This window comes from Macaca mulatta, chromosome 19, assembly GCF_049350105.2.
Source record: "Macaca mulatta isolate MMU2019108-1 chromosome 19, T2T-MMU8v2.0, whole genome shotgun sequence".
Classification (NCBI taxonomy): domain Eukaryota; kingdom Metazoa; phylum Chordata; class Mammalia; order Primates; family Cercopithecidae; genus Macaca; species Macaca mulatta.
The window spans coordinates 62231663-62247409 of NC_133424.1; the positions used below are offsets into that span (position 1 = coordinate 62231663).

At 51.8% G+C, this 15747-nt stretch overlaps 1 protein-coding gene and 1 long non-coding RNA gene across 25 annotated transcripts in view; both read left to right on the forward strand.

Moving 5' to 3' along the window:
* Positions 1 to 1976: 1976 nt before the first annotated feature.
* AP2A1 (adaptor related protein complex 2 subunit alpha 1) overlaps positions 1977 to 15747 on the forward strand; it is a 47283-nt gene continuing 33512 nt past the window's right edge. For all 24 annotated transcript variants that reach the window (XR_013408729.1, XR_013408730.1, XR_013408732.1 and 21 more), the window contains 1 exon segment: positions 1977 to 2176. Coding sequence is in view for 4 of the 24 variants with exons in the window: in NM_001266208.2 (NP_001253137.1) it covers positions 2110 to 2176 (67 nt within the window). In the remaining 20 variants the exon portion in view is untranslated.
* LOC144337270 (uncharacterized) lies at positions 2334 to 11499 on the forward strand. The gene is made up of 2 exons (XR_013410125.1): positions 2334 to 2502; positions 10136 to 11499. It is a non-coding gene; the product is annotated as an uncharacterized LOC144337270 (long non-coding RNA).

Below are 15747 nucleotides of genomic sequence, written 5' to 3' on the forward strand. Positions count from 1 at the left end.
GTGAGCCGAGATCGTGCCACTGCACTCCAGCCTGGGCGACAGAGCGAGGCTCCGTTTCAGAAAACAAAACAAAACAAACTTCTTCAAGTCCTGGGATTAATCATTTTTCCTGTGTTTAATGGGGCTGCTTTATGTTCTTCAGGGGCAAACAGCACCCCCCCATATTAGAAATGGACTCTTCCAGTGACTAAAACAGCTGAGCAACGTCTGTCCTCCTGGAATCCAAAATGGACTTTCCCAGGTCCCATTCCTGGAAACCCAAATGGACGCATCCATTGAGCCTGGAAGGTGGGCTCTTCTCAACCTCCTTTCCATCTCCCAGGATTCAGAATGGCCATTCCAAAGGTCCCGGACACACCCCCAAGACTCATTCCAGGAATGCTTGGCTTCTGAGATTAGAAAAGGATGATGGGGTGGTTTTGTTCCTAGAGGTGACAGAAATGGACTCTTCCAGTTCCCTTTGTCCCAAATTTCTCAATCGCCCGGGGCGCTGGGAGTTCTGGCCGTTTTGCCTTCCCCAAAGCTAGTTTACCGAAGAGTCTCTGGGGAGCTGGGGGTTGGGAATGGAGGCTGGGGCTGGGCCAAAGCAGGTTCACCCATTCCTTCCTTTAACAGATGTTCTTGAAAACTCTTCAAGGCCAGGTCCCATTCTTGCCCAGAAGGAGTTCCCAGTCTGGAGGAAAGAATTAATTTTGGTTTGATATCTGCTACAATGGAGGCTGCCCGAGAGATGCTGTGGTTGGACAAAAAAAAAAAAAAGGGCAACATATATTGAAAAGTAAGCCAAGATATGGTTTACATTTATTTCTGCTTTTTCACTTACAAGCTATGTGGCCCTGGGCAAGTCATTCACCCTCTCGACCTAAGGTTTATTTATTTATTTATTTTGAGACGGAGTCTCGCTCTGTCGCCCAGGCTGGAGTGCAGTGGCCGGATCTCAGCTCACTGCAAGCTCCGCCCCCCAGGTTCACGCCATTCTCCTGCCTCAGCCTCCCGAGTAGCTGGGACTATAGGCGCCCGCCACCTCGCCCGGCTAGTTTTTTTGTATTTTTTAGTAGAGACGGGGTTTCACCGTGTTAGCCAGGATGGTCTCGATCTCCTGACCTCGTGATCCGCCCGTCTCGGCCTCCCAAAGTGCTGGGATTACAGGCGTGAGCCACCGCGCCCGGCTCGACCTAAGGTTTAACCTCTGCTTAATGGGACTAGACTTGAATTACTGTTTTTCACTCTGAGATTCTAGGTCTCCTGACAACTCAAGTCCCGACACGTTGGCTGCAGAGAAGGGGGGAGGGGAGGAAGGCTTCCTAGAAGAGGATTTTAGCAGTCGGGGGTGACAGTAGATGGAGAAAGGGAACACTGAGACGCTTGCGCAGTAAACACCGCACGCTCTCTTGCCCCGCCCAACCCCTTCTCTGCAGCAGGGAATTGCAGGCGTCGCTCCACCTATCCCAGCCGAGCGGAGTGACACCCTCTCTCGTTCCTTCTCTACTGATCTTCGCCTTCCGCCCGCCCCACAGCCGCCCAATAGAGAGCTGAAGTAGGACAGATCTCGCCAATCCGCGACGCCTGAGGGGGAGGTCTACCCGTTCATTGGTCCCAGTCAACCTAAGTCCCGCCTCCTAGTCCCGTTCCCCGCCTTCCTTCACGACCCTCCCTCCCTCCTTGGAGGGCCGCTAGATCCAATCAGTGTTTGACCTGGCCGCGCGAAGGGGGCGGGTCCATGATGCGCAATCGAACCCCGCCCGTCTCTTGGGCAACGCCTCCTCCCCCCCTTCTCATTCCCAAACGGAAATAGCGGAACAGTGGACCAATGGCAGCGTCGTGCCTTTGCTTAGCGGCCAATGAGAGAGGAAGTGGGGAGAAACGCGAGTGTGAGCGGCAGGAGCCCAAACCAATGGGAGCTCAGAGCTCCGGACGGCGGGCGGAGGGGAGGGGCAGGGGGCGGTGCCACGGCCTGCCAGCCCGCCCGCCCGCCCGCCAGCCAGCCCTCCCCGCGGCCGGCTGGGCTCCCTGGCGCTGCCTGGGGTCCTTTCCGCCCGGTCCCCGCTTGCCAGCCCCCGCTGCTGTGTGCCCTGTCCGGCCAGGCCTGGAGCCGACACCACCGCCATCATGCCGGCCGTGTCCAAGGGCGATGGGATGCGGGGGCTCGCTGTGTTCATCTCCGACATCCGGAACTGTGAGCGCGCGGCCGGGGGACACTGGAGACGCGGGGGAGGGGGGAGCGTGAAACTGAGGGGTTTGGGGGTCACAGAGGGACCCGGGGGATCAAAAGCTCTACGGTCGTAGAAAAAGAGCATAGATGGGCCCCGGGATGAACTTTAGGGTGGGGGGCACGCAGGGGCTTGGGGTGTCATAGAGTGCCTCTTGAGGTGACGACACGGAGTAGCTAGAGGGGTCCGGGAGGGCTTGAAAGGGGAGGAGGACAGTGAGGTCCCGGGGATGGGAGCATAGAGGTGTCCCCTGGGAAAGACTGAAAAGCTGGGGGATCGTACAAACGATGGGGTTAGAGGGATTCCTAATGTAGGGAAGAAGGGAAAGAAGTGCATGGTGGGGGTGCCCTGTGGAGCGATGGAATGGGAGGAAGCCAGAGGGGACCTGGAGGAAGTGGAATGCCGGAAGCCTAATGGAGCAGGGCTTGAGGGCCTGGGATAGGGGGTGTCATACAGGGGAAAGGGGTTAGATAGGTCACCGAGGCTCCTGGCCAGTGGTATAGAGGAGGCCTGAGAGTGGGTGAAAGTCCACGCGTTTGGGGCGGGGAGATGATGGGAGGGGGAGACTATAAGGACACCCTGGTGAGGGATAGAGGGGCTTCAGGGTGGGAGATTGCTTAGAAGATATGGAAGGCAGTGGGGAGGGGGCTAGAGGGGCAGCTGAGGGGAAAGGAGGGACCCAAGGAACACAGAGGAAAAGAGCTGCTGGTGTAAGGTCTTGGGAGAACCTGTGACAGGGAACGGGGGCCTGGAAAGGAGAGGACGTTAGAGTGGCGGGTTGGGGGAAGGGCAGAAGAAGGAGCGCCCAGACCTCAAGGAAGGCGTTGGGTTCTGAAGTGCTTGAGGGGTAGAGATCTGGAAAGCTGGGGATAGGGGAAGTCTAATCCCAGAGAGAGGTCAGGGGTCAGGCAGCAGGACAGGCAGGGATCTGAGCCCTTTTCTGTTTGACCACAGTAATATGGGGACAGTGGTCCCTGCCAGGAAGAGTTGTCGTGACAATGAAGCCTGGCGGCAAGTCAGTTCTCAACTCCTGGGAATGGCTGTTGGAGATTGGAGCTGCCAGGAGTCTTCAGAGGCTGTATCCGCGTGGGCTCTGGGGTCAGCCAGACTTGGGTTTGCGTTTGAGCACTGCCACTCCCTAGCTCTGTGACCTTGAATGAGGGACTTCACCCCTCGGTTTCCTCATCTGTCAAGAGAGACTGCTGATCGTATCTTCCTGAGGGGCTTGTGACAATGCCTGTGAGTCAGGCCTTTCACGCGTTCCAGGCCCCAGATGGAACTTGGCTATTGTTTTTCCTCCGCTGGCTCTGAACAGCAGCTCTGTAAAGTACCCAGTGATTGTTGTTGTTTTAGAATTTAACTGTTATGGAAGGATCTGGCATGTAGTAGGTGCTCAGGGAACAGGAGGGTGGAAACGGTTGGGTATCAGTTGAAGGAGAAATGATCACTTGTTATGACAAGGGGCGGAGCGATGGGGGTTGTGGAATAGCTGGGGGCCACTGTTAGCAGATATACGCTGCCTTTGTTACCCACCAGGGATGTGAATCCCTACGAGTCATTTAACCTCTTTCAGGACGTCTTCTTGTCTGCAAACTTCATTCATAACAGCGTCTTGCCTCTGAAGGCTCATTTATTCATTCATTCACTTGACAAATACTTTTTGATCGCTCTAGTGTTGTCCAGGCCGTGTTCTAGGCGCTGGGATGACAATAATGAACAGAAACTCCTGTTCTTGCCGGGTGCGGTGGCTCACGCCTATAATCCCAGCGCTTTGGGAGGCCGAGGCAGGCGGATCACCTGAGGTCAGGAGTTCAAGACCAACCTGGCCAACATGGTGAAACTCCGTCTCTACTAAAAATGCAAGAATTAGCCAGGTGTGGTGATGGGTGCCTGTAATCCCAGCTACTCAGGAGGCTGAGACAGGAGAATCGCTTGAACCCGGGAGGCGGAGGTTGCAGTGAGCCGAGATCACACCATTGCACTCCAGGCTGGGCAACAAGAGTGAAACTCCATCTCCAAAAATAAAAAAAAAGAAAAAGAAACTCCTGTTCTTGGGAGCTCCCTTCCCCGAGGAAGACAGAACATATGCACAGGGAACACCCTGAGATACAACCTCAGGACCTGACTGGTGCTGTGAAGAAAAATGAGGAAATGGGCAGGAGAGGGACTGGGATTGAGAGGGTACTCAGTAGGCCTCATGAAAGAAGTCAGAGCTGAGTGGAGCAAGCCCTTTGGATTTTGGAGGAAAGGGGTCCTGGCACGGGGAGGTGCGTTCAAAGGTCCTGAGGTTGTGGCATGCTTGACGTGTGTTCAAGTGAGAGGGAGAAGGTCAGTGTGGCTGGACCTGAGGGAGTGAGGGAGAGAGGTCGGGAGTGGAGAGGGGTGGGAACAGGATCGGGAAAGGCTTTCTGGGCCATGGTGAGCACTTTGGCCTTTGTCTGCGTGAGAATATTTTGAGCAGAGGAGGGACGTGACCGATTGATGTTTTAAAATAATTCCTCTGGCTGCTGTGAGAACAGATTCTAGAGGTAGCCGTGGAAGCAGGGAACCAAATTAGGAGGATGTTGCAGGCCTCTGGGTGAGAGATAGTGCTGGCTTAACAGGGTGAGAAGGGACTGGTGAGAAGTGGGTTGGTGATACGTTGTTTTTTTTTTTTTTTCTGAGACAGTCTCTGTTGTCCAGGTTGGAGTGCAGTGGCATGATCATAGCTCACTGCAACCTCCGCCTCCCAGGTTCAAGCAATTCTCCTGCCTCAGCCTCCCCAGTAGCTGGGATTACAGGCACCCATCACCACGCCTGGCTAATTTTTATCTTTTTAGTAGACATGGGGTTTCACCATGTTGGCCAGGCTGGTCTCGAACTCCTGACCTCAAGTGATCTACCTGCCTTGGCCTCCCAAAGTGCTGGGATTACAGGCGTGAGCCACCGTGCCCGGCCTGGGATACAATTTGAAGGGAAAACTGTCAGGATTTGCAAAGGGATCTGATGATGGGGGTTGGGGAAGGAAAGAGATCGTCCCGTCACTGCAGGACCCCAGAGAGGAGCCAGAGGACAGAGGGGAGATGCAGGCTTGGGGCACTGGAAGGAATTTAGCTGCAGGAATGAGGACTGGAGAATCAGAGGCTTTTCTTAGCAAGCGTATGTTGAACGGCTCGCATGTCTTAAGAATTATGCTGAATGCTGGGGACGTTGGTGAACAGGACAGACTCGTCCACCCCTCCATGAAGCTCCCAGCCCCGCGGGGGAGAAGGTGCAACATACAAATTGCAATTGTCCTTCACGCTAATACCCAGACACGGGTGTTCATGGCAACATTATTCATGATAGCCGGAAAACGGAAACGGACCAAATGCCCATCAACTGAGAAATAAACAAAATGTGGTCTATGTAATGGAATATTACTGGGCCATAAAAAATAACGATGTCCTGCTACATGTTGCCACAGGGATGGACCTTGAAAACATGACACCAAGTGAAAGAAGCCAGACACAGGAGGCCACGTGTCATATGATTCCATGTAGATGGACTATCTAGAATAGGCAAATCCATGGAGACAGAAAGGAGATTAGTGGTTGCCTAGAGTAGGGGGCTGGTGCGATGGGGAGTGACTGCTCATCAATGCAGAGGTTCTTTTTTTATTTTTTGAGACGGAGTCTCACTCTGTCGTCCAGGCTGGAGTGCAATGGGGTGATCTTGGCTCACTGCAACCTCTGCCTCCCAGGTTCAGGCGAGTCTTCTGCCTCAGCCTCCTGAGTCGCTGGGATTACAGATGTGCACCACCACGCCGGGCTAATTTTTGTATTTTTAGTAGAGACGGGGTTTTTCCATGTTGATCGGGATGGTCTCGAACTCCTGACCTCAGGTGATCCACTACCCCAGCCTTCCAAAGTGCTAGGATTACAGATGTGAGCCACTGTGCCCGGCAGAATTCAGAGCTTCTTTTGGGTTCATGAAAAAGCCTATAGCTGGGACTACTTGGGAGGCTGAGGTAGGAGGATCATTTGAACCCAGGAGTTCGAATCCAGCCCAGGTCACATAGTGAAACCTCATCTCTTAAAAAAAAAAAGAAAGGAAAAGAAATGTTCTGGAATTAGATAGTAGTAATGGTTGCACAACATCATGAATGTACTAAAGAACACTGAATTGTTCACTGTAAAAGGGTGTTTTATGGTATGTGAATTGTATCTTGTCTTTTTTTTTTTTCGAGACAGAGTCTCATTGTGTCGCCCAGGTTGGAATGCAGTGGTATGATCTCGGCTCACTGCAACCTCTGCCTCCCAGGTTCAAGCGATTCTCCTGCCTCAGCCTCCCGAGTAGCTGGGATTATAGGCGCCCACCACTATGCCCGGCTAATTTTTGTATTTTTAGTAGAGACGGGGTTTCACCATGTTGGCCAGGCTGGTCTCGAACTCCTGACCTCAAGTGATCTGCCTGCTTCGGCCTCCCAAAGTGCTGGGATTACAGGTGTGAGCCACCGCGCCTGGCCGTATCTCGATTTTTTTTTTTTAAATGGGGGAAGAATTTGTAGCTGTCCTAAGTCCAGTGCGGAAGAGGGCCATTGTGTTGAGAGAATGGGGGCTCTGTGTGGTCAGCGAGCTCCGGCCTGGCTTTGCTTCACGAGAGACCCTTGGAGCTGTGTGGGCAGGAAGTGGGGGAGTTACCTAGGCTGAGGGCAGTGCAGAAGAGCTGTGAAGGCAGAGATGGGGCATGTGCAAAGGTCCTAACTTCCGGGCGCCATGGTGGGCATCTCTAGTCCCAGCTACTCAGGAGGTGGAGGCAGAAGGATTGCTTGAGGCCAGAAGTTTGAGACCAGCCTTGGCAACATAGCAAGACCCTGTCTCTTTTTTTGTTTTGTTTTGAGACAGAGTCTCGCTCTGTCACCCAGGCTGGAGTACAGTGGCGCGATCTCAGCTCGCTGCAACCTCCGCCTCCTGGGTTCAAACTATCCTCCCACCTCAGCCTCCCAAGTAGCTGGGACTACAGACACAGGCCATCACGCCCAGCTATTTTTTTGTATTTTTTGTAGAGTTTTTTTTTTTTTTTTTGAGACAGAGTCTCGCTCTGTTGCCTAGGCTGGAGTGCAGTGGTGCGATCTCCGCTCACTGCAAGCTCCGCCTCCCGGGTTCACAGAGATGGATTTTTACTATGTTGCCCAAGCTGGTCTCAAACGCCTGGGCTCAAGTGATCTGCGTACCTCGGCCTCCCAAAGTGCTGAGATTACAGGAGTGAGCCACTGCGCCTGGTCCCCTTCTCTATTTTCAAGAATTCTTTCTGGAAACAAAAAAAGGCCCTGATGCCCCAGCGAGACACTAAGAAAAGGGCAGCATGGCTGGTGCAGAGAGGGATGGGATCTGACGCTGGTGAGTGGGCAGAGGCTAGGTCCGTGTTTGTCCTGAGAGCGCTGGCGAAGGTGTCAAGCAGGGAAGAGAAGTGGGGAGGGATGTGGAGGAGGTGAGGAGAGGCCAGGCTCAGAAAGGAGCAGAGGAAAGAGTGGAGCCAGCCTGCAGGAGGATCTGAAGGGCACAGTGGGGCTAGGGGGAAAAGGTGAAAGGCAGGCTCTAAGGAGGGCAGGGAGGGTAAATTCTGCAGATAAGGAGGGAGAGAGGTTGAGGCTGGGCCCAGCCTGAGGGCGTGTTCTGTCCTCCTGTCTGCAGCAGGAATACAGCAGAAGTCTTATCTGACAGGGAGCAAGGGCTGGTGCTGCCTCCTATCTAGGCAGAGTCTGGTTGGAGGGGGTCTTAGGAGAGTTGGGCGAGTGAGCCAATGGGAGTGGGGTGCTGGCTGCTCACTGCCCTGAGCTCTTCCACCAGAGCACATCCCACTCCAAATGGTGATCTACTGCAGTGGTGACATCGAGCCCAGGCCCTGGGTCTGACTCCTCCCTGGGTTCCCCGCTTTGTCCTCTGTAGGTTCTAGCCCATGGGAGGCCTCAGGAGATGATTGCCAGTTGAATGAATGAATGAATGAATGCATGAATGATGGAACCAGTCTTTCTTGAGTTCCAGCTGGGTGCCAGGCACTGTTCTAGGTGATGGGGCTACAGCAGTAGGCACAAGTCCCTGCCCTAGGGCGCTTACATTCTAGAGAGGAGATGGGCCACTACACAGGTGAATATTTCGGGGGCCAGACAGGTGGGAGTAGGTGTTGGTACAAAATGAGGCAAGGAAAGGGCTTGGGGATGTTAAGGATGATGCTCTTATGTAGGCTGGTCAGAGAGTGTCGCTGGAAAGGTGGCGTTGAAGCAGAGAATCTAATTAAGTGGGGGACGGTGCTTGCATGCCTCTGGAGGAGAGAGCTGCCTGTGCAAAGGCCCTGAGGCAGGATTGTGCTTGGAGTGCAGCAGGGACTTAGAAAAGGAGGAGGAGAGGGCGGCTCCTGCCTTGGCGAGATCCAGCCAGAGAGGGAACAGGGTAGATTGTGCAGGCCCTTGTGGGCTGCAGTGAGGACTTTACTTTTACTTTGAGCCTGCTGGGAGCCATGGAAGGGTTTGGAGGAGAAAACGTGCTAGGGTCTGACTCAAGTTTTCACATGATCCCTCTGGCTTCTGTGGAGAGCACAGAAAGTCAAACAGATTTCAATTTGGTGTCCCTTAAGAACGGGACAGATGCAGGCCTGAGCCCCAGCCCCACCCATTTCCAGCTGGGTATTGTGTGATTGATGGCTTTGGTACACAAATCCACATTCAACACCTCCCTTGTGTCAGGCTGCCCTGGGCCCTGGGAACACTGTGGGGACTGAAGCAGCCGTACATCCCTGGCCTCATGGCACTGGTGTTCCGATCCAGGAGGAAATGAACATGCAAACCCTTACTATGTAAGGGGGCAACTCAGGCGGGGTCTTGGTGGCCCGAATAGTTCGCCCGGCTGAGCAGGAGGAATAAGCAGGAGAATGAGAGGGTTTGATTTTGTTATTTACGGAAAATATATTTTCATCACTCGGGAATAGTGATGACCTTGAGAATATGAGTGGTGTAACCCAGCACCGAAATGCAAGCCATATATATGTTGAAATTTTCTTTTTTTTTTTTTTTTTCTTTTTTTGAGACAGAGTCTTGCTCTGTCCACACCTGGCATATGTTGAAATTTTCTTGCCACATTACAAAAGCAAAACGGGGGCCGGGCGCGGTGGCTCATGCCTGTAATCCCAGCACTTTGTGGGGGCGAGGTGGGCAGGTCAGTTGAGCCCCGGAGTTTGAGAACAGCCTGGGCAACAAGATCCCGTCTCCCCTGGCAAAAAAAATCTTTTAAAATTAGTCAAGCATGGTGGCATGCAGCTGTATTCCTAGCTTCTTGGGAGGCTGAGGTGGGAGGATCGCTTGAGCCCGGGAGGTCGAGGCTGCAATGAGGCAAGATCACACCACTGCACTCTAGCCTGGACAATAGAGCAAGACCCTGTCTCCATATTTTTTTTAAAAAGCAAACCAACCAGTGAAATTCATTTTAATATCTTTTCTTTACCCTAGTATATCCAAAATATTATTTCAATGTGTTATCAGTGTTTTGTGAGATGGAGTCTTGCTCTATGGCCCAGGCTGAGTGCAGTGTCAGGATCTCAGCTCACTGCAACCTCTACCTCGCAGGTTCAAGCGATTCTCCTGCCTCCTTCTCCCTAGTAGCTGGGACTACAGGTGTGTACCACCACGCCTGGCTAATTTTTGTATTTTTAGTAGATATGGGATTTTGCCATGTTGGCTAGGCTGGTTTCAAACTCTTGACCTCAAGTGATTCACCTGCCTTGGCCTCCCGAAGTGCTGGGATTACAGGTGTGAGCCACCGTGCCTGGCCGAGATGGGGTCTTGCTGTGTTACCCAGACTGGTCTCAGATTCCTGGGCTCAAGCAATCTGCCTGCCTCAGCCTCCCAAAGTGCTGGGATTACAGGCAGGAGGCATTGCACCCAGCTTCCAGAAGACTTTCTGAGGATTCAGGGCTGTTGGGGCTTATACAAGAAGCACATCAGGTCTCAGTCTCAGTAGAGAAAATGTCCTTGGTCTAGAAGGCTCTGAAGGCCTTTGTGGTGAGATGCTGGGTTAAGGCCTGTGTTACCTTCATAAATGCACTTTAGTCCCTCCAGGGCAGGGCCCCGGTTTGACAGGATGCCTTTGGTGGTAGTAACAGACCCACCCTGATCTGGGGCTTACATGTTTAGGGAAGGCGTTATCTCCCCTAACCAGAAGCCCCAAGGTAAGGTAGCTCCCTGGTACCGTCGGCACTTCCCTTGACTCTGCCTTACTCTGCCTGGAGCAAGATGTTGGCTGCCTTTGCACCCAGACACCCCTCACGGCAACAGCTACTGGACACGGAGCATGGCCGGCACCTCCCATGGCCCCCCAGCACCTCAGGAAACTCAGGAGAGGTTGCATGGTCTGGCCCCACCTGCTGTGCTGGTCTCCAGCCCCCCCCTCCCCCCACCCTCCGCATTCCTCAGACTCTGCCTTTCATCACCGTGAGCTCTCAAGCTTTCTGACCGCCTGCCTTGCCTCATGCTGTCCTACCTCCAGGCTATTGCACCTGCTGGTCCTCCTGCCTGGAGCGCGCCTCCCCTTGTTTCCGCCTGGTCCATTTCAGCCTCATCTTTTGATCCTCAGATCCCAGCAGCTGTGTACAGAGAAGCCTTCCCCACCGTTCTCATTGTAGCCTCTCAGCCCTGAAATGCGTGTGCCTCTTTCAGAATACTTGCCACTGTCCCTGTCTGCCACCACTCCAATCCAGGGATGCCTCGAGAGCAGGGTAGATGTGACTCATCCTTAAGCCTGGCCCCAGAAATCCCATTGTGAAGGAGAGAATCCCTTTAAAACTCCCTCTCAGGCTTGCTTGCCTCCTGTGACAGTGAGCTCATTCCCCCTGTTGCTGGCCCTGAGTGCCGGGTTGTCCTTTCCATGATCCTGGTCTGCCAGAGCTGCCTCGGCCCTTTCCCCAGGCGCCACCCCAGTAGCACCCATACCGTGTCCCTGGGCTCCCTGGCCATCACGGGCCTTTAGATTTCAGAGCTGGGCCTCTGCCAGAGCCTTCCCTTTAGGGCCACAGCTGCTCCTCTTTAGAAGACCAAGAGCTTTGCTTTTCTTTCTGAATTCTTTTTTTTTTTTTAATAGCAAATTATACCAGTTATGCAGAAGATAGCATCAAATAGATGTGGACCATTTAAAGGCCGGGCGCAGTGGCTCATGCCTGTAATCCTAGCACTTTACTTTGGGAGGCTGAGGTGGGTGATCACTTGAGGTCAGAAGTTCGAAACCAGCCCGGTCAACATGGTGAAACCCTGTCTCTATTAAAATACAAAAAAAAAAAAAAAGAATAGCTGGGTGTGGTGGTGGGCGCCTGTAATCCCAGCTTCTTGGGAGGCTGAGGCAGGAGAATTGCTTGAACCTGGGAGGCGGAGGTTTCAGTGACCTGAGATGGAGACATTGCACTCCAGCTTGGGCGACAGAGGGAGACTCTGTCTCAAGAAAAAAAGTAAAAATCCTATATAAAGAAAAAACATATATATATGCATATTTGTATATATGTAAATACATTTTAAATACAACTTAAATAATACTTTAAAAAGAGATTTCCGGCCAGGTGCAGTGGCTCACGACTGTAATCCCAGCACTTTGGGAGGCCGAGGCGGGCGGATTATGAGGTCTGGAGATCAAGACCATCCCGGCTAACATGGTGAAACCCCGTGTCTACTAAATATACAAAAAATTAGCCGGGCGTGGTGGCGGGCGCCTGTAGTACCAGCCACTTAGGAGGCTGAGGCAGGAGAATGGCATGAACGTGGGAGGTGGAGGTTACAGTGAGCTGAGATCACGCCACTGTACTCCAGCCTGGACGACAGAGTGAGACTCTGTCTCAAAAAAAAAAAAGAAATTTCCTGGCAGGGAGCGGTGACCCACGCTTATAATCCCAGTGCTTTGGGAGGCTGAGGTGGGCAGAGGAGTTGAGACCACCCTGGGCAACGTGGCAAAACCCTATCTCTACAAAAAATAGAAAAAAAATTAGCTGAGTGTGGTGGCACACCTCACAGTCCCAGCTACCTGGGAGGCTGAGATGGGAGGATCACTTGAGCCCGAGGGGCCAAGACTGCAGTGAGCTGAGATCACCCCATTGCATTCCAACCTGAGTGAAAGAGTGAGACCCCGTCTCAAAAAAAAGAGAGAAATCTATATATTATACATATAATAATACGTATTTCTTTAAATGAATACTAAAGAAATGCATAAATATAAATATGTAAGTGTATATGATATATATTTCTTTAAATTTAAAGAATAAAGAATACATATACATGCACATATTTGTGTATGTATTTAAATCATTTTAAGTACAATTGAATAAATACACTCGTGTATTGCTTAACGATGGGGATATGTTCTGAGAAATGCATCGTTAGGTGGTTTTGTCATGGTGTGAACATCCTGGAGTGTGCTTACACAAATGGAGATGGTATAGCCTACCACTCACAGAGGCTGTCTGGCACAGCTTGTTGCTGCTGGGCTATAGACCTGCACAGTGCCCAGGCGCAGTGGCTCACGCCTGTAATTCCAGCACTTTGGGAGGCTGAGGCGGGCAGATCACTTGAGGTCAGGAGTTTGAGACCAGCCTGGCCAACGTGGTGAAACCTCGTCTCTACTAAAAATACACTAATTAGCTGGGTGTGGTGGCGCATGCATGTAATCCCAGCTACTCGGGAGGTTGAGGCAGGATAATCACTTGAACCCAGGAGGCGGAGGTTGCCGTGAGCTGAGATCACGCCATTGCTCTCCAGCCTGGGTGACAAGAGTGAAACTCCGTCTCAGAATAAAACAAAAAAACCTGCACAGCTTGGTACTGTCCTGTAGGCAACCGTGACACAGTAAGTATTTGTGCATCTAAACATAGAAAAGGTGCAGTGGAAATAAGGTCTGAGAATCGTATGGAACCACTGCAGTGTGTGCGATTTGTTGATGACTGGAATGTTGATATGCGGGGCAGGACTGTAATGAAATAATACATATTATTTAAATTAAGTAATACATATATATTTAAATAACACATATATTCTTTAAATATGTATATACTCTATATATACTCTAAGGTATGCGTATGTATATATACATATTTATGACAAAACCATATGTATGTAGGCCGGGCATGGTGGCTCATACCTGTAATCCCAGCACTTTGGGAGGCTGAGGCAGGTGGATCACTTGAAGTTAGGAGTTCAAGATCAGCCTGGGCAACATAGTAAGACCTCATCTCTACAAAAAAAAAAAAAAAAAATTAGGGCCAGGCGCAGTGGCTCATGCCTGTAATCCCAGCACTTTGGGAGGCTGAGGTGGGTGGATCACAAGGTCAGGAGATCGAGACCATCCTGGCTAACATGGTGAAACCTCGTCTCTACGAAAAATACAAAAAATTAGCCAGGATGGTGGCGGGTGCCTGTAGTCCCAGCAACTGGGGAGGCTGAGGCAGAAGAATTGCTTGAACCTGGGAGGCGGAGGTTGCAGTGAGCCGAGATCGCGCCACTGCACTCCAGTCTGGGCGACAGAGTGAGACTCCATCTCAAAAAAAAAAAAAAAAATTATTTGAATGTGGTGTTATGCACCTCTAGTCCCAGTGACTTCGTAGGCTGAAGCATGAAAAGCACTGAACCCAGGAGGCAGAGGTTGCAGTGAGCCGAGATCACGCCACTGCACTCCAGCCTGGGCTACCAAAAAAAAAAAAAAAAGAGAGAAACAGGCAAAATTAATTTTAATAATGTGTCTATATAACCCGGTATACCCAAATTATTATTTCAGCATGTGATCAATGTTTTATAATTTATATTATTTTATTCTGTTGACACACAGGTTCTTACCATGTTGTCCAGGCTGGTCTGCAACTCCTGGTCTCAAGCCATCCTCCTGCCTTGGCCTCCCAAAGTGCTGGGATTATAGGCATGAGCCACTGCGCCTAGCCCCTGTAATTTTTACTGAACTATTTTACATTTTTTCTCCACACTGTCTTCTAAATCCCGTGTTTGTTTGCTGTTGACAGCACCTCTCGGTTTGGAACGGCCACATTTCAGGGTCTCAGGAGCCACTAGCTGACAACTGCTATATCGGATGGTACAGCACTAGGGTCGCCTTAGCACTGATGAGGAGGTGCTAATCAGAGGGGCTTCCTGGAGGAGGTGACCTCTGAAGTGAGGCTTATGGGAGCTTCCATAGAAGTTGGGAGCAGAGACAAGACAGGATTTCTAGAGAGAGGGATGGCACATATACTTGCTTTCTCAGCCATTGATTCATTCATTGAATGCACACCTCACCCTGCTGGAGACTACGCCCTGAAGAATGTGGGTCAGAGCAGATCTCTGCCCCTTAGATAACTAGACATTTATAGAGCACCTGCTGTATGCAGGGCACTGTTCTAGGAGCTCCCTCCTGATGCTTATAGTCTGAAGTTGGAGGAAGTTCGACAGTGGAGAGAAATAAAATTGCGACATGGTGAAATGTACCAGAGAGGACTTTTTGAAAAATAACTCTTTAAGCAGAATAATAAAGAATTGACTTTAAGGAAGTGAAACAGAATGGCCTTTCAGAGGTGGCAGGAGCCAAGACCCAAATGACGGGAAGATGACGGGAGGGGTGGCCCCGGCAAGAGGGCACAGCTTGTGTGAAGGTCCTTGAGGCAGGAGGACATGCGTGTTCCCAGAGCAGAATGGAGGCCAGGGGGCCTGGACGGACCTTAGGGGTCTGAGGGGCGACACTGGAAGGGTGGCTGTGACAGGGGCAGAGGGCTTGGTGGGCCATGGGGTAGAGCACCCCCAGCTGGCATCCCGGAGCCCAGGATATGGAAACACATCCCAGAGGGGAGGCTGCTTCACTGAGCCCAGCGAGCGAGCATGGGGTCTGGATGAAGTGGTCACCTTGGAGATGCTCAGGACATGTTCTGAAGGTCAAGTTAAGAGGAGGAGGCAGCCAGGCACAGTGGCTTATACCTGTAATCCTAGCATTTTGGGAGGCTGAGGGTGGAGGATCGCTGGATCCCAGGAGTTTGAGGTTACAGTGAGCTATGATTGCACCACTGCACTGCGCCTGAGCGACAGACTAAGACCCTGTCTCAAAAATAAATAAATAAAAAGGATGAGGCAGTAGCCCAATTGGCGTGAGGATGTCCAGGTTCTGTTTGGAGGAGCAGAGTGAGCAGTGGAATCTGTCAAGGAAGGAATGAAGTCTGGGGTGAGTGGAACAGGGACAGGAGAAGCAGAGAGGGTGGCCGAGAGCATCTAGTCAGATTGTGCTCCAAAGCAGGTGCTGTAGGGCATTGAGGAACATGGAGGAAGCAGAGACCTAGCCTGTAGGATCAGGGAAGGCTTTCTGTACTTATTCCATTAGCAGGTCCTGTCAGAGGTGTAGGAATGTCCCAGACAAATTGGGGAGAGGTTGGCAGCCAGGGGACAGGAGGCAGTGGGGACAGGCCATGCGAGAGAGGACGAATCCATGGCTGTGGGGACAAAGGGAGTGAGAACAGCACCCAAGGGTCTGACCTGGTGACTAGGTGGACAGCGGGACCTTCATGGGATTGAGAACTGGGA